The 16,463-nt window shown below is 40.9% G+C and overlaps 1 protein-coding gene across 2 annotated transcripts in view; it reads right to left on the bottom strand.

Moving 5' to 3' along the window:
- LOC112250250 (ephrin-B1-like) overlaps window positions 1-14,354 on the bottom strand; it is an 80,945-nt gene extending 66,591 nt beyond the window's left edge. Inside the window, exon 1 of one of the 2 annotated variants that reach the window (XM_024420230.2) lies at window positions 13,196-14,354. In XM_024420230.2, coding sequence (XP_024275998.1) covers window positions 13,196-13,314 — 119 coding nt within the window. In that variant the 5' untranslated portion in view covers window positions 13,315-14,354. The remainder of the gene's footprint in view (window positions 1-13,195) is intronic. The other variant, XM_024394301.2, reaches the window with a different exon arrangement.
- Between the last annotated feature and the right edge of the window lie 2,109 nt (window positions 14,355-16,463).

The following is a 16,463-nucleotide window of genomic DNA, read 5'->3' as shown; positions in this document are numbered from 1 at the left end:
AGCTGCCAGAGCCGTCAGCCAGCCAGGAGCAGCCGGAGCCGTCAGTCAGCCAGGAGCGGCCGGAGCCGTCCTTCACTCCGGAGCTGCCGGAGTCTCCCGGCTGTCCGGCGCTGCCGGAGTCTATCATCCTTTTGGGACCCGTGGCGTGGGTCCCCAGTCCAAGATCGGCGGCGAGAGTCGCCACTCTAAAGAGGCCACGGAGGCGGGCTAAGAGGCGCACCAAAACTATGGTGAAGCGGGGTCCACACCCCGCGCCAGAGCCAACACCGCAGACAGACGCCCACCCAGACCCTCCCCTATAGGTTCAGGTTTTGCATCCGGAGTCCGCACCTTTGGGGGTACTGTCACGTTCTGACCTTTATTTTCCTTTGTTTTGTCTTTATTTAGTATGGTCAGGGCGTGAGTTGGGGTGGGCAGTCTGTTTTGTGTTTCTATGTTTTTCTATTTATGTGTTCGGCCTAGTATGGTTCTCAATCAGAGGCAGGTGTCGTTAGTTGTCTCTGATTGAGAATCATACTTAGGTAGCCTGGGTTTCACTGTTGGTTTGTGGGTGTTTGTTTAAGTGTCTGTGTTTTTCCCCACACGGTACTGTTTCGGTTTTGTTATTTCACGTATTCGTTTATTGTTTTTGTATTTCATAGTGTTCAGTGCTTTTGTTATTAAAATCGTCATGAACACTTAACACGCCGCATCTTGGTCCAATCCTTACTCCTATTCAGATGAATCTGCCGTTACACTCCTTATAAAAATGTGAGGTTGACCGATTAATCGGACTGGCCGATTAAGTTTTCATAACAATCGGAAATCAGTATTTAACTAGGCAAGTCCATTAAGAACACATTCTTATTTTAAATGATGGCCTAGGAACGGCGGGTTAACTGCCTTGTTCAGGGGCAGAACGACAGATTTTTACCTTGTCAGCTGAGGGATTCAATCTTGCAACCTTACGGTTAACTAGTCCAACGCTCTAACCACCTGCCTCACGAGGAGCCTGCCTGTTACGCGAATGCAGTAAGAAGCCAAGGTAAGTTGCTAGCTAGCATTAAACCTATCTTATAAAAAACAATTAATCAATCATAATCACTACACATGGTTGATGATATTACTAGTTTATCTAGCGTGTCCTGCGTTGCATATAATCGATGCGGTGCGCATTCGCAAAAAAGGACTGTCGTTGCTCCAATGTGTACCTAACCATAAACATCAATGCCTTTCTTAAAATCAATACACAGAAGTATATATTTTTAAACCTGCATATTTAGCGAAAAGAAATCCAAGGTTAGCAGGCAATATTAACCAGGTGTAATTGTGTTACTTCCCTTGCGTTCATTGCACGTAGAGTCAGGGTATATGCAACAGTTTGGGCCGCCTGGCTCATTGCGAACTAATTTGCCAGAATTTTACGTAATTATGACGTAATATTGAAGGTTGTGCAATGTAACAGCAATATTTAGACTTAGGAATGCCATCCGTTAGATAAAATACGGAACGGTTCCATATTTCACTGAAAGAATAAACGTTTTGTTTTCGAAATGATAGTTTCCGGATTCGCCCATATTAATGACCTAAGGCTCGTAATTCTGTGTGTTATTATGTTATAATTAAGTCTATGATTTGATAGAGCAGTCTGACTGAGCAATAGTAGGCATCAGCAGGCTCGTAAGCATTCATTCAAACAGCACTTTCGTGCGTTTTGCCAGCAGCTCTTATGACTTCAAGATTAGGCTGGTGTAACCGATGTGAAATGGCTAGCTAGTTAGCGGAGTGCGCGCTAATAACATTTCAAACGTCACTCGCTCTGAGACTTGGAGTAGTTGTTCCTCTTGCTCTGCATGGGTAACGCTGCTTCGAGGGTGGCTGTTGTCGATGTGTTCCTAGTTTGAGCCCAGGTAGCGGCAAGCAGAGGGATGAAAGGTATAATGTTACACTGGCAATACTAAAGTGCCTATAAGAACATCCAATAGTCAAAGGTATATGAAATACAAATCGTATAGAGAGAAATAGTCCTATAATTCCTATAATAACTACAACCTAAAACTTCTTACCTGGGAATATTGAAGACTCATGTTAAAAGGAACCACCAGCTTTCATATGTTCTCATGTTCTGAGCAAGGAACTTAAACATTAGCTTTCTTACATGGCACATTGCACTTTTACTTTCTTCTCCAACACTTTGTTTTTGCATTATTTAAACCAAATAGAACATGTTTAATTATTTATTTGAGGCTAAATTGATTTTATTGATGTATTATATTAAGTTAAAATAAGTGTTCATTCAGTATTGTTGTAATTGTCAAAAAAACGACTCCGTAAAAGAGGGAAACGAGGCGGTCTTCTGGTCAGACTCCGGAGACGGGCACATCGTGCACCACTCCCTAGCATTCTTCTCGCCAATGTCCAGTCTCTTGACAACAAGGTTGATGAAATCCGAGCAAGGGTAGCATTCCAGAGGGACATCAGAGACTGTAACGTTCTTTGCTTCACGGACACATGGCTCACTGGAGAGACGCTATCGGAGCCAGTGCAGCCAGCAGGTTTCTCCACGCATCGCGCCGACAGAAACAAACATCTTTCTGGTAAGAAGAGGGGCGGGGGCGTATGCCTTATGGCTAACGAGACGTGGTGTGATCACAGAAATATACAGGAAGTCAAATCCTTCTGTTCACCTGAGAATTCCTCACAATCAAATGTCGACCGCATTATCTACCAAGAGAATTCTCTTCGATTATAATCACAGCCCTATATATTCCCCCCCAAGCATACACATCGATGGCTCTGAACAAACTTTATTTGACTCTTTGCAAACTGGAATCCATACATCCTGAGGCTGCATTCATTGTAGCTGGGGATTTTAACAAGGCTAATCTGAAAACAAGACTCCCTAAATTGTATCAGCATATCGATTGCGCAACCAGAGCTGAAAAAACCTTGGATCATTGTTACTCTAACTTCCGCGACGCATATAAGGCCCTGCCCCGCCCTCCTTTCGGAAAAGCTGACCACGACTCCATTTCGCTGATCCCTGCCTACAGACAGAAACTAAAACAAGAAGCTCCCACGCTGAGGTCTGTCCAACGCTGGTCCGACCAAGCTGATTCCACACTCCAAGACTGCTTCCATCACGTGGACTGGGATATGTTTCGTATTGCGTCAGATAACAACATTGACGAATACGCTGATTCGGTGTGCGAGTTCATTAGAACGTGCGTTGAAGATGTCGTTCCCATAGCAACGATTAAAACATTCCCTAACCAGAAACCGTGGATTGATGGCAGCATTTGCATGAAACTGAAAGCGCGAACCACTGCTTTTAATCAGGGCAAGGTGACTGGTAACATGACCGAACACAAACAGTGCAGCTATTCCCTCCGCAAGGCTATCAAACAAGCTAAGCGTCAGTATAGAGACAAAGTAGAATCTCAATTCAACGGCTCAGACACAAGAGGTATGTGGCAGGGTCTACAGTCAATCACGGACTACAAGAAGAAAACCAGCCCAGTCACGGACCAGGATGTCTTGCTCCCAGGCAGACTAAATAACTTTTTTGCCCGCTTTGAGGACAATACAGTGCCACTGACACGGCCTGCAACGAAAACATGCGGACTCTCCTTCACTGCAGCCGAGGTGAGTAAAACATTTAAACGTGTTAACCCTCGCAAGGCTGCAGGCCCAGACGGCATCCCCAGCCGCGCCCTCAGAGCATGCGCAGACCAGCTGGCCGGTGTGTTCACGGACATATTCAATCAATCCCTATACCAGTTCAAATCAAATCAAATCAAATCAAATCATTTCCCACATGCTTCAAGAGGGCCACCATTGTTCCTGTTCCCAAGAAAGCTAAGGTAACTGAGCTAAATGACTACCGCCCCGTAGCACTCACTTCCGTCATCATGAAGTGCTTAGAGAGACTAGTCAAGGACCATATCACCTCCACCCTACCTGACACCCTAGACCCACTCCAATTTGCTTACCGCCCAAATAGGTCCACAGACGATGCAATCTCAACCACACTGCACACTGCCCAAACCCATCTGGACAAGAGGAATACCTATGTGAGAATGCTGTTCATCGACTACAGCTCGGCATTCAACACCATAGTACCCTCCAAGCTCGTCATCAAGCTCGAGACCCTGGGTCTCGACCCCGCCCTGTGCAACTGGGTACTGGACTTCCTGACGGGCCGCCCCCAGGTGGTGAGGGTAGGCAAGGGTGCGTTCTGAGCCCTCTCCTGTACTCCCTGTTCACCCACGACTGCGTGGCCACGCACGCCTCCAACTCAATCATCAAGTTTGCGGACGACACAACAGTGGTAGGCTTGATTACCAACAACGACGAGACGGCCTACAGGGAGGAGGTGAGGGCCCTCGTAGTGTGGTGTCAGGAAAATAACACCGCTCCCCAGCCGGCCCCTTGCGTGCTCACACTCAACGTCAACAAAAGTAAGGAGATGATTGTGGACTTCAGGAAACAGCAGAGGGAACATCCCCCTATCCACATCGATGGAACAGTAGTGGAGAGGGTAGTAAGTTTTAAGTTCCTCGGCATACACATCACAGACAAACTGAATTGGTCCACTCACACAGACAGCATCGTGAAGAAGGCGCAGCAACGCCTCTTCAACCTCAGGAGGCTGAAGAAATTCGGCTTGTCACCAAAAGCACTCACAAACTTCTACAGATGCACAATCGAGAGCATCCTGGCGGGCTGTATCACCGCCTGGTACGGCAACTGCTCCGCCCACAACTGTAAGGCTCTCCAGAGGGTAGTGACGTCTGCACAACGCATCACCGGGGGCAAACTACCTGCCCTCCAGGACACCTACACCACCCGATGTTACAGGAAGGCCATAAAGATCATCAAGGACAACAACCACCCGAGCCACTGCCTGTTCACCCCGCTATCATCCAGAAGGCGAGCAGTACAGGTGCATGAAAGCTGGGACCGAGAGACTGAAAAACAGCTTCTATCTCAAGGCCATCAGACTGTTAAACAGCCACCACTAACATTGAGTGGCTGCTGCCAACACACTGACTCAACTCCAGCCACTTTAATAATGGGAATTGATGAAATGATGTAAAAAATCACTAGCCACTTTAAACAATGCTACCTAATATAATGTTTACATACCCTACATTATTCATCTCATATGTATACATATATACTGTACTCTATATCATCTACTGCATCCTTATGTAATACATGTATCACTAGCCACTTTAACTATGCCACTTTGTTTACATACTCATCTCATATGTATATACTGTACTCGATACCATCTACTGTATCTTGCCTATGCTGCTCTGTACCATCACTCATTCATATATCTTCATGTACATATTCTTTATCCCCTTACACTGTGTATAAGACAGTAGTTTTTTGGGGGGAATTGTTAGTTAGATTACTTGTTGGATTATTACTGCATTGTCGGAACTAGAAGTACAAGCATTTCGCTACACTCGCATTAACATCTGCTAACCATGTGTATGTGACAAATACATTTGATTTGATTTGATTTGATGTTCCACATACAGAGCTGCAGTATAACTGCCAGTTATGGAGGGCTAAAAGTCTGCTGAAACATTCAATGCTACAATTTAGGGATGGCACAGGGACATATATTATGGGGAGTTTGTTGGTGTCAAGCAGAGATCCAATCAGTTATTTAAAATCCATCTTCAGCTGTTCTGAGCTACCCTTAATGTAATTGAATCAGAGTCAATTTCCTGATGCAGGTTTAAATTGTTTGGGAGCAGTTTACTGATGTCCTGTACTCGTGCTCCTGGATAGCACAAAGTTTTGCTCCAAGAACTGAGACATTTCTCACCATTGAACTGCCCAATACAACGGACTGAGAAGGGGTTGAAGAAATCTGCTCATTCCTACACCTCACACAATTCGTGGAACCTTTCACAGGCCCACAAGAAGCAGGATAGCTTACGCCCGCAGCTCCCGGGCAATAGGTCCAGACCTCCCACAGCAGGCAATGCCCTGATAGATCCAGAGAGAAGGAAAGGAGCTGGACTTGTTGCTGGATTCAGCCTAGTTGGAGTCAGCGAAGCCGTCACAGACATAGGTACTCCCAGCGATGAAAGCGCAGTTAGATCAGGCACCAGGGCGGCGAAGCTATTCCTCATGTCAATCTGCGCCAGACCATTCCAGTCCGCTTAGCAGCATGCCGCTGCCTTCGTTTTCCACGACTTCTGACATGGGACCAGCGCTGATTGGAACAATCCTCTTGCTGTTCTCCGTCTACTCCACTGCAAGATGGAAGAGGAGAAGCAGATGGAGACGACTTCCTTGGCAGGCAAGTTACAGGTAGCATAGGCCATTCAGATAGGGACAGATGACAAGGTGGGGATACATCCATTAAGACCGAGTGGCATCCAGCCACAGGAGTTGAGAGAGAAAAAGTTCCAATTTGCCCTCACAAGTTCACACAGAATTGAAATTTGCTTGCTAAGGATAGCCACCTCATTCCGCAAGCAAACAACTGCTGCATTGAAACTCCGGATTGTCAATATTGTCCCGGAAAAGAGCGTAATAAACACAGCTGCTACAGCGCTGGAGACGTTCGTTAGCTATTCCAGGCGAAGCAGGCTCCATTGCAACCTAGCTAGCTGGCTAGTAAGTAGCAGATGTTGCAGGCCTGGGCAACTCCAGTCCTCGGGGGCCTGATTGGTGTCACACTTTTGCTCCAGCCCCAGCTAACACACCTGACTCCAATAATCAACTAATCATGATCTTCAGTTAAAAATGCAATTAGTATAAAAGCAGGTGTGTTTCCTAGGGACCGGGGGAAAAGTGTAACACAAATCAGGCCCCCGAGGACTACTGAAATTGCACAGGCCTGTAAGAGGGTTGGGGTTGTTACTCCAACAAGGTCTTATTATCTATTACTCATTACTTATTTTAACAGTAACAAATTACATTACTTATCACTTCATGGGAAAAGTGATTAGTTACAATACTCTTTATATTACTTTTGCCTTACACCCCAAAAGGTTGCTCAATGTAAACAACATTACAGAGGTAGGATCTTAATTTGTGCCAGTTTGCTACAGCAGTAATATAATTCTGCAGCAACAGGAAAATATAATTATTATGTGGATTATAATTTATGGACATTTGTGTAGAGGTTGATAGATTTTGTTGTTAGGGCAAATCAAGTCTGAAATTTCAAAGTGGAACTTTATAAGCATTTTTAAAACTCAAAAACACTCAAATGTTGCATTTCCTGTGTGCAGTAAAATTCTCAGCATCAAAAAAATGATCAAATTAAGATCCTACATCTCTACATTATGTAGGACTATTCTACCGTGGATAAGGGCAGAATTTCCTCTACAACATACCCAGTTACAAGCTTGTTCAGCTCCCCCCGGGTTACAGCCTGTCCTCCAGAACTATTCAAATCAAACCTTGGTTGTTTGGATGAGGTAGGCCTAAAGACATCTTCAGCAGCAGTGGTCAGGCCTCAGGGATCTTTCGCTACAAGTTTTGTCTTGCTTTTGCAGGTGCTTCAAAAGATTTGGAAGTTGTGTTTCTAGCAGTGGAGAGCACAGTTTATATTTCACAGTTATATTCTTGTCATTTTATCCTCCTACCAAATCAAAGTAATGGGGGTAACCCAACCCAACGCTTCTGCCATGTTTAATCTCCCTCACTAAAGCAGTTAGTAGTAATGTGTGAGTGTTAACAGGAACTTGGTGAGAGGACATCAAACTCAGGTTGAAAACAATTAGAATCGGGGGCGGGGGATTTTTAAATATTGTGCCAACAGAGAGGGAATAATAATCTTCAAAAATATTTATTTGGATCAATAACTAATAGGAAGGGAATGATAACAAAAGTAACAATGAACTATCTGTGATCAGTAACTGTAATATTATTACTCAAATTGGAACAGTACTCCATTATATTACTTGTTACCACAAAAACTTATGTTATTTCTGTAACGGGTTACTTTGTAACGCGTTAACCCCGACACTGCTAATGACTGACTGCTTTTACTTTCCTTTCATTCTTGAACTAAGCCGCCCTGAGGTGGCTCTAAGTCTCTCCTCTTTGTGATGGGGTCTGGGTTTCTGTGAAACGTTATCAAAACCAGCGTGAAGGGATGAGGCCAGGAGGAGAACAAAACCACTCCTGTGACACTTCTCAAAGGAATCTCTTTCTTGTGTAAACTACGGCTGAAACCTAGGGAGAAGGGGCATGGGTGGGTTTATTAAAGGCTGGAGGGTTGGCACAGCCTATTTAAACAGTGACAGAGTTAATCTCTAGACTGTCACTTTTAATCACAGGAGCATTGATCATGATGGCACAGTCAGGCAAAGCTCGAGCTACTTCACTTGGCTCTAATGCATTAAACACACAGGCCACTCGATATTTGCTCAATTTATCATACACTGCTGAATCTTCCGACCAAGCTAGATCTGTAATTGTCTGTATGGAAGGCCATGTGACTTTGTGGGAACAATTAAAACACAAATCAATATCAATTTTCTCTCCCGTTTTACAATGTGATGTCAAACTGTTGACATAACCATAGACCAGTCACTGCAGACAGTCCCTCGTGTCGGTCATCACAGAGTGAGAATTCCGAGGTTTCACCCCTCTTGAAGATAACTTCAATAACACATGAGCTGAGTGGTTAAAACATTAACTGACTGGTGTCTCCCTTCTCTTTTTTTCTCTCCACTTGTTTTTCCTTGAGGAATTAAATCAGGGATTTGTTGAATTACCTAAAGCTGGAGGGTCTTATTTCAAGATTGCGCAAACAAAAATAATACTCCCTGGCTTTAACAGGCAAAGATCATTTCTGAATCATTGGCAACAGTATAATTATGGTATGAAGTGCACCATCAAATGGAATGAAACTGCTTTCAAACGTATTTTTTTCTTAACAGCTATCTTCGTGTTGTCCTATCATAACCTCTGTGAGAAGACATTTCAGAAAATGCCCTCATGAAGATATTATAAAACTATTACTGTTTGCATGTAAGTGCAAGTTGTCTAAAAGCTTACCATTGCCTGTAATTCACATGTGCCAATGGTTAAACACAACAAATATAGTCTCTTGACGACATACAGTAGGCCTGACTGGCCACCACCTGCTTGGGTCTGTCAGACACCGAACTCATAATCTTGAAAATTACAAGGCCAGAATTACATTACAAGGCCAGAATTACATATTGTTCTCACAAGGGAGAGAGATGGCAGGGTGAATGTATGAGATTTAGCAGTGATGGGTCTCAAAATCTGATAGATTTACTACATGTAGGATGCTTTAAGTGACAAATGACTATATTCTTTCTCAATGTTTTTGTGAGATACCAGTCCCAGCCCAACATGGGAATTGCTATACCACACTATATTATAAGATGACAAATATGATATCAAGTATATTTTCTAAGGCTATCACATGCATAACAAAATAAATACAAGTTTGTCATAATATATTTGATTGTGCTTTGAAAAAATTAATGGTAGATCTGTTGTAAATCTATATTAAGTTAATAGTGAGCTCAATTCTGAGATTTTCAATTACCTCATTTTATTCCATCCTGAGAAATTAGAGAGAAGCAGGTTTGTTAAATATCAATAAATCCAATTACAGCTATTTCCCCCTTGCAAACACTCCATTTAGCTGCTGTCTCAGGAGAGAAAAAGCTCAAATAATATATACAGTTATCTATCCTTCTTGCAGAAGAAACAGCAGGTTGCTATCTAGCTAGCTAGATAGCTAACATGACTAGCTAGCTAAAATGTTTGTTATCAAACCAGAAAATAGAGCGTCACGAGTAGTTTAAAACTGCCCGTGACAGGCGCACGAATCAACGGCAGCAAGAAAAAGCAGAAGTCTGGTAATATTGGGCATAACTTTCACCTGATTTTGGTTAGAGGCACACAGTCTTCAGCTATGTAAAGGAGCAAGCAAGCATTGACTAGCTGTGTTCCATGTTGTGTTCTGCACTTAAAACGGTCAGTGTGGAAATGTGCACTTAATATGTTTATGTGCGTTGAAGAAATGGAGATGCGATTAACAGCGGCGAAGAAATGATGGTGGTAAACATGTCAAGCGTTAACTTTGACAGCCCTAATTTGAATGTTTAAATTAGAAGTCTGCAAGAAACAACTTGTCCAAAATGTTAACAGTATCTTAAAATGTTGGCTTGTGACCAAAGAACAACAGCTTTAAAGTGCATTCATCTTTGTATTCTGTCTAGAGTTCACACTTTTAAGCATTCTGTCAATTTCCTTGGTCTACCACAAGCTTTTCCTCGTGTGCTCAATCACCATCTCTGCTTTTTATGATGTACAAGTATGGTCTCTGCATCTCAGTAGGCCTATCTACATGTTTCAGTGTGACTTCATGATTCATGTGATTAAATGAAAGGAACGCTCTTCTTAAGTTTATAGCTGTAACGGTGTGGGCTAGCCAAGCCAGAGGTCTGGTACTGGTGAGAATTCAGCAGACAGTGTGGCTGAAGTGTATAAGACTCAATGTGGTAGACCGTCTGCATAACTTTAATGAGGCAAAATAATAAAGAGCCGGAGAAGGGAATGGTGGCAACCCAAAAACATTCCTGTTAGTCTGTTAATCTGAACAAGCAACAGAAATACTGAGTGCCAAAGTAAAAGACCATTTGAGTGAACATTGACAGAGAAGTGAAGTATCCCATTGAGAAGAATGTGTAAATCATACAATATAATAATTAATGTAATAACCATTGCTTTCGAAACATACTAACAGCCAATATTATATACCAGGGGAATTTGCGTGAATGTGTTTATTTTTTAGAAAAATGTGGAAATCACAAAATCATACAATATAATAATTAAAGTAATAACCAGTGCTTTTGAAACATACTATCAGCCAATATTTTATACCAGGGGCATTTGCATGAATGTGTTTATTTTTTTTATTTTTTTGGGGGGGGTGAGCCAATTTACCTGAAATTACTGTGGAAAGTCCTGTAAAATGCTTTACAGATTGATTTACCAATGCTAGCATGGGGGTAGTGTTATTCCACATGCACAAGCCTCTTGCAGGGCCATCACCTCGAGTCATACAATCGTTACAGCCAACAAGAACTCAAACATGTATTTTTTCAGCTTCTCTGAAAAGACTTGCTTTGGCCTTTTTTATTATTAGGCAATAAGACAATGTCTTCTTCAACAAACATGTGTGGGCTCTGCTCATTATCTGAGAACTGAAGTTTGAGTTTATATCCACACTGGAACTAATCCCAACTACTGACAACTTTGACATACAATATCTTGATACAAAATGGCTGCTGCATTACAATTCAAAAACTACAGCTGCAGTTGGAGCAAACTTAGTCTGCACCAATTCAGCAAAATAAATGTTGTGCCTCTGTATAAAATTAATTATTTTAGTTCATACATTGGAAAGACAATCTATATTTTATGTTTTGAGGTAAGATTCTCTGGTGGTGCAGTCCTGCATTTGTTTGTGTGAATTCAATTTATAACAAATCAACAAACAAAAAATGTTATGCTTTTATGAACATGAGCATGTCCTCATGTCCAGATAGATCTGTAATCAGCTTTTAAGTGCCTGTCTGCACTCTCGATGACCTAACTACAAGCATTGTAGAGGTAGGAAGAGCAAAGCATCACCCCTTGGTGGGGTAAGTAAACAAACATTAACTTACTTGAGAAAACAGCCACCAACTGTTTTAAAACAACATAGTCTCTATTTTAACAAATGGTTAACGGCAATTGAAGTCTTGTCTTTTACGTTGTTCAGTGTCGTGACTTCTTTTAGACTGTGTACTGATGAGTGAACAAGGCCAGGACTAGGCCACTTCACTTGTCTACATCCACAGCTGGTGTTTAAATCCTGAATATTGAGTCCCTTGGTAACTCCTTTCAATAATAATAGAGATGTGTTCTGAACATTTCACATTTTGAAGAGATTATTATAAAATGTGTGATTCACCTTATCAGCCCATATACTGTATACTTATATGCACAATACATAACTCTGCTACCTTGTGGTACCACAACTTTTCCCCCTTATATTAATGAAATGTTTAATTGAAGGGATTTTGCCAAAAGGTTTTATATATATATGTATGTATGTATTTATGTATGTATGTGTGTGTGTGTATGTATATATATATATGTATATATGTATATGTGTGTATATATATATGTATATGTGTATATATATATGTATATGTATATATATATATATATATATATATATATATATATATATATATATATATATATATATATGTGTGTGTGTTATTTTCTACACTGTAGACAGACAGAGACCGCAACAGAGAAACACTTAATATAATCTATTGAAGACGAGGTAATATTAATAATTCCAGGACTAACTTGGATTGAAATACAAATATATAGACATTTGATATATATTAATCTAGATCAAATAACAAAATAACATTTAAAGGCCTACATATTCTAAAGGCAAAGTACCTGTTACTTTCTGAGGACTTAAGTTGGGATGTTATCTTAGGCAATGTGTCTACCCTCAAAGCCAGAAAGATATTGATTAAACTTGAAAAACACACTTATAAATATGTCATTCCAGCCAGAGGAGAGCACCTGAAAACACATATGAGAACACACACACCAACAGCAGTTGCTGCCTCTCCCTTGATTGTAGAGACCACTCTGCAGTAGAGATGCAGGCTACCCGTAAATGATGGGGCCTGGTTGATTCTAGCTGAAATTGGCACCTCATAAATGTTGGTTGGAAGTTGATTAATGGCAAACACGAGTTAATGAATCCTATCAAAAATAACCTATATGAAAGACATTTACCACAACATGTAGAAATCTATTAATGACTCACTAGGCAGAACTGAATGTTTATTGTTGTATTGTTTAAATTATGGCCTATATGATACATGCTATCAAACAATGTCTGGCTTTTTCCTTTGATGCCTTCTTTCATATTGTTTTACAGCATGCTGTTTCATTCAACACTGTGTGAGTCTTCAGAGCCAGCACATCACAGAGTCCTGAATGTCATTCAGCGCAAACAGTAGTCGAAAACATGTCCTGGCGTCAATGCATATTTATTTCCATTAGCAAGCTTTACGCATGCTAATAGAATAACATAAGTATTCAGTGTTTTTTTCAATGTATGGTAATACAGTTTACGTCTTCTATAGACTAGATTAGCAAATTTAACACTTACTTGGGGTTTTGCGAGTTCCAAATCACCGATTCCAATGATTTGGCATAGGGCAACAGCGACCTGCACAAGACTGTCAAAATCCAAAGGTAGTACTTCCAATTGGAACCGGAGCCTGCCATTTCCACGCTTATTCAGTCAGGCAAATTAGTCAACGGCACGATGAAATCATTCGAAAATGTGGATACAGTGTAAATATCGCACAATTCTAGATCCCATTCACTAGTGTCGCATGTAGCCTAGCCTAGATTATACGTAAATCTACGTTGACGATAGAAAAATATTAACCAGCAATGAATATAATATATGAAATCCTATTTTCCCGTTTCGTGCAGGCTATGCAAGCAGAACAAGAGTATCTTGCAGGTGAGTGAGTCAATGTTCTGGATTCTTTATCTCATCACCTTACCGGTGTCGAATATATTTCTAAGGTGGGATATGCGCACGTTTAAACGCATTGATAGAACAAGTTTCTTGTTACTGGTCAGAAAATAATGTTGAATCCGGTAACAAGTGGAGTCTTCACCCACGAACCCGTACGCTGGAGTGCGTTTTGCGGTTGTTGATGCACATTTAACAAGCAGACTACAATAAATGTGACCCTTTTGTTATTGCTTCTTCAGTAAACATCTGTTTTGTCCAGTTGGTGCAACTGTGTCTTCTTTGTATGGTGAAGCCGTTGTCTATAGATACATCCATTAAATTTTTTAGCGACTATTAAAAAAAAAACGCTCTGACAGAAAATATTTTGCGTACCTCCAAAGTAGCCTACTCCATCAGTGTAGCAGCAGACTCAAAAACAGTCGCGATAAAATGCGTAAAATCCTTATTTCAGGTGGACATTAGGCTCCGATGCATTGAACTTAGAATCCACTTCAAATGTTACAGTCTGCCTGTATATTGTGGACGCCAACTCATGTTCGAAGTCCGCGCTGAACTGCTTCTTCCAAAGGGCATGAATAGTCTCTTAAACATCACGTCATTGATACGAGTGAGTAATCCAGTTCAGTCTCTCAAAAAAAAAACGTTTGTAAGTAAAGTTAAATATTGTGCCTATTTAACTTGAACTCGCAATGAATTTTAGCAGTGACGGTTCCAGCGTACAGTGCACACCAAACTAGCATTCGATACTCATTTTTCGCACACACTGCTGAGTACGTAATGCAACGCTTAGATAGCCCTGGCCTCCTAACCAATCAAGGAAGCTTGGCGAAGTCCTCTCATTATTCAGTTGGTCAACATTCTCTTGACTGAAGATATTCAGGCATAGTGCAGCCTGGGTCTTTACAGTGAATACATTATAATTAAGAGATAATTATCTTTCTCAACATATGCACGGACCATGTTGTATAAATATGAATTGATTAGATATGGTGGCCTAGACTTGTCTCCACAATCAACAGGTAATATAGTATGCCTACATAAGTTTTAACGTAGCAGTGCATGGTAAATGTATTATCAGATCTTGCTCACTACATGGGCTACTTATAAGATGTTTTGATAGAATTCAAAACATATATTTTTAAAGTTTCGTCGATTCTCCCATTACAGATGGTAGTCTATTCTATGTGACTCTTGTAGGTCTAAGATGGCTTGCAATACTCATTTGACAATGTTGCCCTCTATTGGAATGGGTGGAAACGTTGTGGGAAAACAGAAAGCATTATCACGAGTGGATCTTGCTGGATCTATTCTGTTTCTATTCTATTATAAGCCTATTATGTAATATAATAAAACGTTTCCCTGCTTGTAATATATTTGATGCCTTTGAAGTGAAATTATGTTTAATATCAACGTTATGGCAGCCTATTGTAAAGTCATTACTTGGTTATAGTCCGGCTTGCTCTTTCAAAACGTATTAACCAACTTTTTTACCAGTTATAATGTGTATTTAACATTTGTTATTGATTAAAAAATATCTCGATATGGTTCCAATGTAAACTATTTCTTGTTAAATCACATTTCAACACAAGCCTTAACCAAAGCTACCTAGTAAGATTGTGCTTATACACCAAAAAACTAACTCATTCTAAAAATGTAAAGTTAGAGCACAACTGTTTTCATAGTTGTGTTTCATGCCATGGTTAGCAATAGATGCATCTCTACAAAGTCAGGAATATGTGACCTTTTCATATTGCTGTAACTTCATCTATGGCAGGTCTCTAAAAATAACTCATTGCTCTAAACTAGATGTTTGATTGGTGACCTACTTAGGATAGACACCTATAGCAACTTTACATTGCAGTTTGCTTATTTGATATAACCTGATATCATGGCATGAGAGTTGACTATGTAGAAGTTTTTCCAACCTCCTTAACAAGGCATTTATTTCAACCTTTGGAATAAGGGAGGAAAAGACAAATAGGTCTTCATTTGAATATGACACTCATTGAAAATACCATTCAGGCATGTAGTGAAATGCTCCAGGAATCCAGCGGTATGATGTAGCAGACAATTGGCATGTGGCCAGGTTTAATTCCCAGATGTGGACACTACTGTTTTGTCCTTGAGAAAGGCACAGCTTCACTGAATATAATCAGCTGTATAGTTCTGTGTCAAGTATGAAATGCAGAGTTACTCTCAGATTGCAATTGCCATCACCCAGACACATATTATAAATTGTTGTTTGTATGCATTTCAAGTCATGTTTGCCACCCAGTACGAGGGAGATGGATGCAGCTAGTTGTCATCATTATATATATTTTTTTATTTAACCTTTATTTAACTAGGCAAGTCAGTTAAGAACAAATTCTTATTTACAATGACGGCCTACCCCGGCCAAACCCGGACAACGCTGGGCCAATTGTGCGACGCCCTATGGGACTTCCAATCACGGCCGGATGTGATACAGCCTGGATTCGAACCAGGGACTGTAGTGACGCCTCTTGTGCTGAGATGCAGTGCCTTAGAACGCTGCGCCACAGGGGAAAATTAGTTTATTGATAAAAGATGGACTACTTTTTAGTACTAAGAAGTGTGTTTGGACAGTTTTATGTTAGAGCTGACTGTTTAGACTGATGTTCTAAAATCATATCCAATGAAAGGCAGCCACTGTGGCGAGATTTTCATTTAGATCATTCTTGGCTATGGATTTCCCCTTGTGTTTTTACTGGTTATGGACTTAGACAGTTGACCTCAACAACTGTCTGACATAGTACAGTCATGGCCAAAAGTTTTGAGAATGACACAAATATTAATTTCCACAAAGTTTGCTGCTTCAGTGTCTTTAGATATTTTTGTCAGATGTTACTATGGAATACTGAATTATAAT

Source organism: Oncorhynchus tshawytscha, linkage group LG30 (assembly GCF_018296145.1).
Source record: "Oncorhynchus tshawytscha isolate Ot180627B linkage group LG30, Otsh_v2.0, whole genome shotgun sequence".
Lineage (NCBI taxonomy): Eukaryota > Metazoa > Chordata > Actinopteri > Salmoniformes > Salmonidae > Oncorhynchus > Oncorhynchus tshawytscha.
The sequence above is the reverse complement of the archived record's forward strand: the minus strand, read 5'-3'. Positions and strand labels throughout refer to the sequence as shown.